Source organism: Schistocerca americana, chromosome 7 (genome assembly GCF_021461395.2).
Source record: "Schistocerca americana isolate TAMUIC-IGC-003095 chromosome 7, iqSchAmer2.1, whole genome shotgun sequence".
NCBI lineage: Eukaryota > Metazoa > Arthropoda > Insecta > Orthoptera > Acrididae > Schistocerca > Schistocerca americana.
Genome location: NC_060125.1, coordinates 134,719,433 through 134,732,739, shown reverse-complemented (window position 1 = coordinate 134,732,739; position 13,307 = coordinate 134,719,433). Strand labels below are relative to the sequence as shown.

The following is a 13,307-nucleotide window of genomic DNA, read 5'->3' as shown; positions in this document are numbered from 1 at the left end:
TCTTGAGTTGTCACTGCATTAAATGACATTGCTGCTAAGCAGAGGGAAGATCAGCATCGCTGAAAACCACAGAAGTCTTTACGAATGAAGAACTGAGCAAAGAAGAATTCCAGCTAATAAACAGAACATTGTATAAGAAGAAACATGGTCTGACAAGGGTGAAAAATGGTTGCTCATCGTCCAGTTCATCTATGGCCAGCTATCCGGAAGTTTTTCCATGATGCTCCAACATTTTGTCACCTGGGATTCAAGACAGAATCAGATGCTGGTATCACTGGCTAGGCATACCAATCTGTAAGACACTATATGAGATACTGTAAGGAATCCCAGCAATATAAGCACGTGCTTTAATTACCTCTGGGGCATCTGGTACCAATTCCACCTCCAGCTGCATCATTCTGTCAAACTGGAATTGATCTCTTGGGGAGGTTCCAAAAGTCAATAAATGGGAATTGATGGGTAGCAGTTTGCACTGACTACCTCACCAGCTACACTGTCACCAAAGCTATGCCAATACATGAGGCTTCAAAAGTTGACAGATTCCTGGTAGAAGGTATCTTTTTGAAGCATGGAGCACCCCATATGATGAGTCCTAATCACTGGAATGTTTTACAGCTGAGACTAGTATTAGAAAACATTACGGCATCTACCACTGGATGACAGCTGCCTCCAACATACAGACAAATGGCCTCACAGAATGCTTTAAGACACTGGCAGATAACCTCTCAATGTACGCTGAGTTCAAACAGAGATATCAGGATACAATATGACCTGTCATGGCATTCGTATATAACACAGTGAAGCAAGAGACTACAGGCTTTACAACATTTTTTCTGCTCACGTTCAAAAGACAGAAACAAGAATGAATACACTGTTCCTGTTTCAACAGGAGAATATTCACGATGACTATGTGAAAGACTTCATCACCAGGACTGAAGAAGTGTGCCCGACAGCTTGCATATGGTCCCTGAACACCCAGAAGGATGGTCCAAGAACACTCTAACACCACACACTGTCCAGTGAGACCCAGTCTTGGAGACTTTGTATGGATTTTTACATCTGCGTTGGGAAAGGTACTAACACAAACTTTACTAAAATGTTACTTTAGAGTGAGAGCTGTGCTGCACGTAGTGCAGTGTAGCAGTTAACAGCATTAGCAGGCATACCACAGGTCACCAGTTCAAACCTAACCACTAACGATTATTTGTTATTTAGTATTTATTCTATCTGGAAAGTTCTCAAAATTTCTTATGTTTGTGGGTTCTGGAATAGAGGATGTTAATATAAATGCCAGCACTCTCTGTCCTGGTGTTCATTTCTGTTCCAGTTGTGCATTGATGTGGGGATGCAAAAGCATGTGGTAAGACTCATTTGTGGTGTAAATTAAGGAACACGATGTAGAAACCTGTTTAAGGAACTTTGTATTCAGACCACTGCTTCTCAGTATATTGATTCCTCAATGAAATTTGTTGCAAGCAATATATCTCTATTTCTAACCAATTGCTCAATACATAGACTAGGAATAAGAACAACCTATGTAAAGACCTAAAATCACTTACCTTCATCCAAAAAGGGGTCCAATATTCAGGAACACACATTTTCAATAAATTGTCAGCATTAAAAACTTGGTTTCAGATAATGCACAGTTTAAACAGAGTATAAAAGACTTTTTGATAGGCAATTCCTCCTACTCTATAGACGAATATCTTAACAGATACTGTTAAGCCAGCTTAAGTGAAAATGTCTGTTAGATATAAGTTTTGACAGCACTCAGTCACAACAGTGAGGATTAGGTATTTCGTGTATGATAAATTTGTTAATAGTGAATAACAATGTTTCATTCTGACAGTGTGTTAATTCTGTAAATATTAGCTGTTCAAGTTTACCTCATTGTAGTCACTTATTTTGACACTCTCCTGACAAATGACCAGGGTAGTAAATATTTTATGTTTTTATGTTACACTTTGACATATTCCACACCCACGAGAATCATCTCATTTCTTGAGTCTATGGAATTAAAACTGAATCTAATCTAATCTAATCGTAAAAAATGTGCTTTCAGTGCTAAGTGTTGTACTTCATTGGCAACCCTGCTTTTTAGTTTGTCTTGATTCTGGTTATGATGTGACAATATAGAATTCCAGAGCGAAGTCTGCATAAATTTACAGTAATCCATTTGGTTCTGACTTGTGAAACTGTTCAGCCAAACATAGAAAGATATTTCATGTCAGCATAAAATAATTATTCATCTTACATTTTAAAAACTGATAGACCATTTCAAATGGCTACCTGTGTACAAAACTGCACATCACATCCTTCAAAATTCACAATACCTGTATTACACAATATTTCTTATCAACAGCATTGAGTTGTAATAAAATTTCCCAAACTTCCGTAGAAATATAATACTGATCTTGCTTCATGTATCACAGTACATATATGTTTATATGCAATAGAAAAAAATAGGCCTTACTGGCCAAAAGCCTTTTTTGTTGTGCCTATCTGTGAGTCAGGATCTCCACTATATACTGAGTAGCAACTTTCCTTTTCATAATATTTTTACATTCCATCCTGGATTTTCCATTGTTTGATCAGTGAAAAATTTAGTTAACATACCAGACATTAAGTAACTCTGTTCATAAGTGACTTCGAACACTTATTTTGATTCATTCTAGTTCTTCTCATTCATATTGAAGCTAAATGACTAGTTAACTGCAATACATCACTTTCTGCAAAATAAATAAATTAATAAGTAAGTCATACATTTCTGACTGCATCACATCCATACTGACTAAACAGTATCTTTGAATCATTCATTTCAACACTGTTAGTTCAATAAAAGACAGTTCTTCAGTAAGTGAATAAGTTTTTCATGATTCTTGAAATGCAACAACAGAGTTGCAGAGTGATTAGATGAAAATAATCATTACATGAGATCTTGGGTACGAATGTATACAAATACTGAAATAAACTAAAACAAGTATACCACTTGATACAGTTTGATTTAGATCTTCTGTTGGTTTCTTTAAGTCTGACTTGGTTTAGAATGTATTACTTCAGCTGCTGATTCAAAATAAAAATTAAAATAAAAGTATTTTCTAAACTAGCAGGATGAAAATGTGTGAAAAATTTAGTTAACCTTCATATATGTAATCAAACCAGAGAATCTGCTTACAAATTAGATAGCTGGAGGCTGAAAAAGGAAAGGACTGCGGGTATACCAAAGCAAGTTGCTGATATTTAACCAAATAATTTCAAATTGCCCATCTGAAGATTTTCATTTTAAAAACTTCTTGGTTCTAATTACAGCACTGCCTCCATCTAACATAAATTCTCATATAACTGTACACAGTTTGATCATCAAACTTGAAAAACGCACAACACTATTTCAATAACACTCAAACTGTCTCTCTACTTTCATTAACATTTCAAACAGTAGGAATGAATCATAGTAAAAAGATCAGGACAAGGCTGACCAAATATTCTGGTGACAATTTTCTAGCAACAGTCATATTATGAATTACTTGACTTGTAATTCATTACTTCTCTTTCCTCATCGGGTTTTGTGTACTACTCAACAGGTGAATTTTGTATTACTGCCTCCGTCATCAGATAACCTGTTGTGAGTGATCATCTTTGGTGACTGTGAATGTCTTGTGATCAGTCATACAGTGGGGCATGACTTTCCGTATTGTATAATAATAGGCTTTCCCTTTAAGACATAACCATTAACAGTTTCTAATGCCTTTGTTGCCATGTCAGTAGCTGTAATTATCAAAATTATAATGAATCAGTTAATAATTCCACAAAATGAGAAAAATGACTTGTCAATGTGAAATAGGTTGTATATGCAACCTACTTGGAAAGGTAATGAAAGCTTGGCCTTTCATTCTGCCAGTCATCAGTCTGTAGATAATTCTCTTGTCTTCAGATGATTCAAATAAGTTAAATATTGATACCAGATCTGACTCTTTCACACAGCCAGGTAAATTCTTGAGAAACAGCACCTAGAAGTTACATTACTAGGGAGTATTTTGAATGCTGAAAAGCCAACACAAAGTATAAGATGTTTAATGAGGTACGCACAATACTTACAGGTGATGGTAAGCCTCTGTCATAATTTTGGAATCGAGGTAGCTGTTTAATCTGTTCCAAGTTTAGTCTGTTATTCTGAATCTCACTTAATGAAACTACTTGTACTTCACTGCTATTTACATCTGACAACACAAAAGCTTGACCTCCACACGTATCTTTCTCTTTCATGTCAGTTTTATGTTTGGGCAATGCATTTAACTGCACTATTTTACCATCTTTTATGGTGTATAATGTTTCAGGTTTACAAGTATACACACGTGTTTCATTTATCTGTTTTGTATTTTTCTTGGCATTCTTACAATCTTCTTTTCCCATTGGGCTTTCTTTGACATCCCAAAGTGTTGAATGGTGATCGTAGTTGTAATGGCAGTGTGAATTTTCAACAGCAGAAGGGGCACTTGATTTTTGTGGATAGGTAATTTTCTCTTTCTTACGTCTTTTTCTTAAAGAACCAAACAACTCTTCCTCAAGTTCTTTAAGATGATGAATGGGATGATTACCAGGCCGTGGGTCAGAAATTGTAGCCTTGCAGGATAGTGCAAACTGCAACAACCTTGTGTGTAAACTTTCTGGCTTTACAGATAAACTCAATTCTTGTTCATGCCTTCCAACTGACAACCTGCAAACAAAATCACAAATGAGTAAATCTAACTAATGACCAAATGCTTCTTTAGCAATCTCCATCCTAATGTACTGTGAAACATGCAACTCATCAGCTTTAGAAATTAATATTTGTTTCATAATGCTGTTTATTCTGAAGTTATGACACTGTCATGAAATTAATTTACTATGGACACAATTATTAAAATAAGAATTAAGTTGCCTGTCTCTGCAGCAATGACTATAAAACACTTACATCATACAATATTATAATCCGCTACAGACTTCATACTTACTTAAAAAACTGTTAAGATTAAAATTTTGAGCAATAATAATAATATGGAAATATAGGTATATAACAAAAGGGAAAGGCAACCACTCGCCTACACTGGACCAATGAATGGCACACACAAATGACATGGAAAGGATAGTTTGCTGCTCACCACCTAGAGGAGGCATTGATTCGCAGACAGGCACAATGAAGAAGAATGCTACAAATGCTCAGTTTTTCAGATTTTGGACTATGTCTCTCATCATAGGCATAAGCATAAACTCTCTCTCTCTCTCTCTCTCTCTCTCTCTCTCTCTCTCTCTCTCTCTCTCTCTCCTCCTCTCTCTCAACCATGAACAGTGATACTTACGACACAACAACTCTACATTAACAACTTGCCTGCAATTATAGCAGATAAAAATGAAGCTACCTTGTTTGCAGACTTTACAATTTAGATGTTGCAAATTCAGGTCAGGAAGTGAATAATAAAAGAAACATGCTCTGGAAGAAAGCCACTCCTGTTCAATAAATTGCAATAAATTAGAGTACAGCCTGTTTCTTAAACACAGTTGTGTCTATATTCACATTCAGATCTTCTACAATCATGAAACAATCAGTGACACAAAATAAACAAGATTTCTGTGATTTGGGATAGGTGTCAAGCTTTCACGAAAGCACATATTCATAACTTCCTACATCTATGAAGTGAGATGGTGGCCTGTTTCAAGCCTTTCTTGTCATGTTTTATCCTATTTGCATACTGAATTTGCACCCTAGAGTCTCTGACTTCATTTACTTTACGATTTGGTGTTTGTTTGTTGACTTTTCACTCATACTGCATGTTGATTATGTGAGTTGTCATTGCCTGTAGCAATGTAGATTACTCATCTCTCTGTACCTAGTCTAATATTTCATTCTTGTTGTAGCTTTTCCTCCTAATGTATCCAGTGTGGATCATGGGATCTCTTCTTTGCTGTGGACAGAAACAGGTAGAACAGTTCACACACTCTTGAGGAGCTCCCTGTCACGAGCTCCCTGTCACTCAAAGTACAAGTTTTAACTTTAGTGGACCACATGGCCAGCTGAGCAAATGTTTCAGTGATTATCCTCCAGGTACCTTGAACAATGGGCAGTGGAATGGTCTACTGGTGTCCTCTACAGCACAATGGGAAACTACTGGTGGAATGAGTGAGAATTCTGCTTGCTAATAAACCTTTGGTGGGGTCCTCAGCTGTCTACTTGGCATTATTGTTCTGTATTTTGGTCTCCAGACATCATTTCCAAAAGTGAAATATATAATCACACTTAGGTCTGTGAAATTTCCAAACCCTGCCCTTTCTGTGGCAACATTCTGTGAAACTCTAGAAATTCTCCAGAATTTCTGACAAATAAGTCTGGTTGTAGAGATGGGGCGACACTTGGTTCCCATTTCTGTAAAGAGAAATCTCATCAGCGGATACATCTTTCATGTGGTAGTGGGAGCTCGTGAATGGACTTCCAGATGGCTCATTGGAGGAGCACTTAGGCCCTTTCTGGAACTATATAGAAAAGTTGTACCAGGGGCCTTTCTGATAACTGAGGGAAGGCTTTCAAAATTTAGAGAAGCATTCTTGTTCTGACTCTCATTCTGATTCTGTTTCTGAGGTCTCATGTGGACTCTGGACTCTGATTTGGATTCAGATTCTGTGCTTGTACACGTTTTTTTCACTTCTTTCTTTTGGCAAGTTTCTGAAGTTCTCCTGTGAACTAACTGGCATCCGCAATTGCTAATCAAGAAGATGACAAGATCCACCACACGTGATCATAGCACCTTGGCCCAGGTCAGCAACAGTTAGCAGCCACAGCAGCATGGTACACGGTGACTTGTCTGGAGCTGTCTCACTCGCAGTCATTCAATGGCCACATCTGCAATGCACACCTCCAACTTTGGTGATTGTGAGATAATGAAGGGAAGAGCAGCTCACATCTGTTTTCTCACACTGGTATGCATGCTCTCTGCAATCTAAGTCTTGTTCCAAAGGGACGTCTTCCATAACCACTCATCTTTTGATTCAGTACTGAGTTAACTCAATGGAGTTACCCATTTGGTAATGATTCTTTCTGTTCCATATCCTTTATTTATTGATCTGCTGTGTGCTCTGTTTGGATTCATATTCTTCTTTTTCATATTGACATGTTTTACAATCATGGTTGAAAACTTTTTTGTGTCATTTATGTGTCAAGGCAACATGTCAATCATAATTGTCCAGCATCATGCTGCTGGTGACTCTGATAACCATTCATTTTTCTGATTATTGTTTTATCTTATTTAGTAAAATTCAGTCTCACATTTTTTGAAATCTCAATGATAATGTGTTTTGAGTAAATTCCACATTGTTTCAATAAATCTAATGTTTACCACTTCAAAATCTATCATTCAGCAACTGTTAAAGTAAATTAATCAATTGAAATGCCCAGGTCCTTCAACCATAAACAATGATGAGGCCCCTGATGGGTCAGGATCTTATCAAATAACATTTCCAATGTTCATTTCTCAAGTAGTTCATGGGGGTAATCTATCATTTTACTTGATCTGGATTGATATAATTAGCAACAATCTAAACTGCACACCTATGGACAATATGATGAGCAAGTGGTCATGTTCATAGCACACCTGGATTCTGGTTACATTACAACATTGTTAAGGCTTTTGTGGCCACTTGTTGACAAATTTCACCATTTGTTTAATAATGTTCTGATGTTTTGCCAGCACAAGGGACTGGCATTGTCAAAGCTTTACCCTCCATTGCTCGTGGTGGACTCCAGAAATGATGGATGAAGCTTTGACAATACAAGCCACTCGTGCTGCCAAAACATCTGGAAAATTATCACACAAATGCTGGCCAAAGAACCTGAGACAGAAGCCAACAGGCAATTTAATAAAAATATTGTCAGAAGTCAGCATTAGTCGTACACTGAAACTTGCTTCCTTTGCGTAATTTCAATATTTGATGTCATATGGTGTAGGATAACCAAACCAATAAAGTATGCTAAAAAACCAGCACAAGCATATTTCTAACAAGAAAAAGTCTTGTACATGAAATTAAGATACACTTTTAGCATTGTATGCTCTCCTATCGTATCTGCACTTGTCATGCTGTATCACACTAACTCATTGGTAAAAGAAACTATGGAAAATTATCAAGTACACTGCAAATCTGTATGAAATACAAGCCTGCGTATGTAAACATAAAGACTTATTAAGCTAACTATACCAAACTTTAACTTAGATAGAGACATAAATAACCACAATATGAAATCAGAACTGATTACACAAAAGATGATATTAGCTCTTCCGAGACTGTATATTTTTGTTAATTGAAACCACTATAAATACCCATATTTAAGTGGACCATCCCTGAATATACCTTATATGACATCCAAATAAACAACCAAGGCATCTAAATGTGTGATGTATCACACAATAGGTAAACATGTTAGTAAGAGCTCTGCAATACTGACCACATGCTGATGAGTGAGAAGATGTACCATGCAGTTTTGCAGGACTTGCACTTACTTGTTTATTAATCATGTGATCCAATATGTGATAGAGGTCTGGTCCACTTGAAAATGGTTATATTTCTGAAGCTGGCCAGTTTAAATAAGCAAACAATGTTAGCAGAAATAATGCCACCTTTCAAAAAAATCAAAAGGCAAGTGGACAGAGGAATTTAAATTTGGTTGGGAGAGCTTTGATGATGATCTGCGCAGTGGTTGACCAAGATGTCTCACTACTCCAGAAATCACTGCAAAAGTGCACAAAATGGTCATGGAGGATCGCCGATTGAAAATACATGAAATTGCTCTTGCTTGCCAAATGTCATCTGAAAGGGTATATCACATTTTAATTGAAGAATTAGAAATGAAAAAAAATCATCTGCATGATGGGTCCCACAACAAGACAATGCACGCCCACACACACATGCCGTCACCAAGGCAAAATTACGTGAACTAAGGTATGAATTGTTGCGACACCCACCTTATTCACCTGATATGGCTCCATCAGACTTCCATCTCTTCCCAAAACTGAAAATTTTTCTTGGTGGATGAAGATTTACTTCAAACAAAGAACTGATAGCCGGAGTTGACAACTATTTTGTAGGCCTGGAGGAAACACATTTTTGAGATGGGATCAAGGCACTGGAACATCGTTGGCCCAAGTGTGTCATTCTACAAGGAGACCATTGTAAAATAAAAAAGTTTCAGTGATGTAAGTACTTTTTTATGTTCTGTTCTGAGAACTTTTCAAACCACCCTCGTACAATTCTCTTTTGCATAAGTTTGTATTTACTGTTTTCATGTGTGGGTTCATCTTCTGCCTAGCTTCACAAGCGTATATATTATAGCTATGTCTGAAGATACTTTCCTTTTTTAAGATGCTCCCTTTTGTGAAAATTAGTATTGCGTATACACACAAGCAAGGCAGTGGCAATATTTTGAGAATTTTAAAAAGGGGTTACAGGAATCCTTGCATTTACCTTTTTATCACCCTGATAATCTTTTACTGTATTTTAAATGTTTTTGTGAACTTTGTGGAATTCCTCCCAAAAATTATTCTGTACATAAGGAGTGACTGTATACTACAATGGTACATTGTCAGCACTGGTGAGCAGCTTGTATTCTGACTGAGGATATGTGAAATTAGCTGAACATTAAATGCTGTACAGACTTAAATAATTGAAATAACATATTTGTTACCTTTTCTCCACTTCCTGCTCTCGTTCATTCAGTCCATTGTTTATTTTTGAATGTATAAGTAACAGTTGTGATGAAAGGATAGATTTTTCAACTTTTTTGTATTTTTGTGAGAAATGATCCTCCCCAAGTTCATAATCTAGTGCCATTTCCACTTCTTCATTGGAGAGCCCAAATGACTTCAAATCCTCTATATGGGCGGCTTTCTTGGCTGTTTCTTCAAACTGCTTCAGCGAGCTTTTCCCAGATGTTAAATTTGTAAATGGACAATATTCTGAGGCTTTTTCAAAATGTTTTTTGTCTTGCAGTTGCCTGAAACATGTTATTGTTAAAAATCAAATGTATATGGTTTGGCAGCATTCACATGACTCGTAGTTAATAACAAAAGAAATAATATACAACTGAGATTTCTTTTAAGTACTGGTAATGAGATTAAAGAATGTAAATTTTATAAAACCCATGAAGAAGGACAATGTAATGAAAAATACAGTCCAGTCTATCTATAAGAAGTCCATTATCAGCAACTTAACTATTGTCAGTTTTATACATAAATAGTTAAATTGTTCTTATTCCAATTATTCTCCTAACTGATATAAAAGTAAACTGAAAAATATTCAGCAAACACTCACTCTTCTAATGTAATGTTTTTGTCCAACTGCTTAGTGACCAGCTCTTTGATAAGTCGGTCACCTGCAGATTCCACATGCTCGGTGGGTTCATCTGCTACTGTGGATTTAGTTTCATAGAGCTTTGCTCTCGTACTCTGTACCTTAGCCATTATCTAGGGAAAAAAAGTTCTATTATAATTAAATTACTCATTATGTCATAGTTAATGTTACATTACAATGATCACAGGTATATTTAATGCAATTTAAACTATGGCTGATAAGGGATAAAGTCACATTACTCCAACATTACGTGAATCTCTCAGAGCCTTTACAGTGCAAGTAAATCATGTGGAAATAAATAGGATAGGTTCAGAAATTAGAACAGATACACGCTATGAAGAAATTCATGAAATATTACACAAACACTAGTGTAAGGATGAGCCAGATAGTAGGGGGTTTTATTTTATTTTTATTTGCTTTCAAAAGTTACTTTATTCGCTTGTTACAGTCAAGCCTTAGCCGGCAGCGTTGGCTGCCTGTAATTCTCTCATCCCATGATCTGGCAACAGCAAGTCAGCAAGTATTTCGATCATGTGCTTCCTCCGTATGCTGACGAGATAACGTCGCCCAGGCGACGACGCTGACCAGGCCACACTCTGGAATTTTCCATACCGCCCCCGCGGGTTCCTTACACTAGGGCCTCTATAATAAATGCGTGTAATATTTCATGAATTTCTGACCAATCAGGGCAGAGGAAGCCGTGTGGCCGTGTTGGATGTACCCGGCCACTGTTTCTCTGTCGCTTGCCCTGTAGCAGAAAACATCTCCTGCCCTTCCCAGTGCGGCGGCGCCATGGACTTTGTTAGCAGTAGCTGCCACGCCATTCGGACGTGGCCATTCTGGCTCACCCTCACCTCCCTAGGCTTGGCCATGTGACCCATGCAATACATTTACTTCCAATAAATGGCCTTTTATCTAAAACTGTCCTAATGGTTTATTCCCGTCCACTGACTTCCACTCCTAAGCCAGCTAATCTTGTACAAAACTGGTGTCAGAATCAGGATACGTTCGCATATCGACTTTTTTGCTAATCCAAATACTTTCGGCAAATGTAACTTGCCAATAGCCCGATGCCACAGTATCTCGCACTTCGTCACACTTCTATCGCTGAGCAGTTCACATGTATAGAATGTGCTAGCCGGCCGCTACGCTCTCCTCACACAGACCATGGCTGTGTTAGTAGAAATGCAATGGGCACGCGCTGCAGTGACGTGGCCATCTGAGTCTGCTGGAACTGGCTACGTGAGCCGGATGCCGTCGCGTCATTCGCCATCATGCCAGGGGCCTGCCGCACCGTGCCGGCGAACCAACGCCACCCGCCGCGGCGTGGCGCAAGGGGTCCGCCGCCCCCACATACTAGCCGAGCTGCCGTCATCCGCCGCCAACACACCTGCCACCGCCCGAGGGTCCAGCAGCCACCCACCCGCACCAATGTCAGCTGCCAGCTGAACCACCGTTGCCCACTGCCATCACTCCATCACGCTCTTGTTGCTGCCAATGCATCGCACCGATACAACCTTCATGTAAGCTGCAGCGTTGCTTCAAACATTAACATCACAAGCCGTCTGCCACTGGATTAGGTTATTTTGTGACCTCTCTTTTCTGTAATAGTCATTTATTGGGTCACTAGTGCCCCTAATTTTGCAAACATGCCGATGGGTGCAAGAGCAATGGAACGGGATACTCCTGAAGAGGCAGCGCAGTGAAACCCAGAAAGCATGTGCGGGCAGGCCCCGTCACCCGCCTGCACCCGCGACCAGAATAATACACCGGCTGAGGACCGAAGAAAGTAAAGAGATGGAATGTGTTAGTGTAAGTGGCATACTCGGGAACAAAGTAGTTAAGATTTTAATTGACACTAGTGCACAAATTAGTGTATTATTTGTAGATAGAAACTATCAAAGGGTGCTGCAGCCACCCAATTTCATATCAATGGCCTTGGTGAAGAAATAATTGTCCCTGCAGGTTCATGTGTGGTGAATCTGCAAATAGATGAGAATAATTACAGCCAGGAGATGGAAGTAGTAAGGTTAAAGAAATGCGATTTTGACATCATATTAGGGGATGACTTCTTACAGCATTATCAGGGGATGGTGAATTATCAAACGCGAACTGTGCAGTTTGGCGAAACAATTCATCATTTTGGCAGTGTACCAACCCATCAGACACGAGGAAGCTGTGAAAGGCACTGTTCACAGTCTCTCATAAAACTGCGGATGTGGGGGATAAAAACTACTGAACCTGTAAGGATAAGAGGTGGAAGTGGAAAAATTCTTTGGATAAATGTCAAGAATCGGAAGCAGCCAAAGACAGACATTCTGGTGGATTCACTCACCCAGAATGATGTATTAGATCATCAATCAGCTCATATTAAGAGAAGTATTTGCTGAGCGGAAAGAAAACAGAAAGCTTTTGCAATACCGGTGAGTATAGATAACTTTGGTGTGAAAGATGTTGTAATACTGAAAGGTACTATTGTTGCTACTGGACAGGAGATCTTGGAAGAAGCAGGAGGAGCTGAAATTCCACAAAGTAAAGATGTGAAGGGACAAAGGAGAAAGAAGTGTCCAGTCAGAGAAGTGCATTACATCATGTCATCATTGAAGAATCAGTTGATGGAAAAGTTGAGTCATTTAAGCATTGAGGAGAAAAAGATGTTGCAGCCACTTTTAGAGGAATTTTCTCGGTTGTTTGAAGAGAGGCAGTTTCTACCGGCCACGGATTTGGTTCAACACAAAATTCCGACTGGTGAAGCATGGCCGATTGCGCAGAAGTCGTATCGTATACCATATCATTTGCAATCTGTAATCGAAGATACGATTCAGCAGCAATTAGCAGCAGGAATCAATCAGCCCTCCTCAAGTTTGTGGGTGTCCCCTGTGGTCGTCGTGCCAAAAAAGCCAGTAAATGGAGAGAAAGCCTGTCGTCTATGTGTTGAT

The 13,307-nt window shown here is 38.5% G+C and overlaps 1 protein-coding gene across 2 annotated transcripts in view; it reads right to left on the bottom strand.

Moving 5' to 3' along the window:
- Positions 1–3,259: 3,259 nt before the first annotated feature.
- LOC124621909 (RNA-binding protein 41-like) overlaps positions 3,260–13,307 on the bottom strand; it is a 64,013-nt gene continuing 53,965 nt past the window's right edge. For both annotated transcript variants that reach the window (XM_047147409.1, XM_047147411.1), the window contains exons 2-6: positions 10,330–10,481; positions 9,704–10,012; positions 4,096–4,714; positions 3,860–4,007; positions 3,260–3,765 (exon numbers count right to left, since the gene is read on the bottom strand). In XM_047147409.1, the coding sequence (XP_047003365.1) occupies positions 3,665–3,765; positions 3,860–4,007; positions 4,096–4,714; positions 9,704–10,012; positions 10,330–10,481 (1,329 nt within the window). In that variant the 3' untranslated portion in view covers positions 3,260–3,664. The remainder of the gene's footprint in view (positions 3,766–3,859; positions 4,008–4,095; positions 4,715–9,703; positions 10,013–10,329; positions 10,482–13,307) is intronic.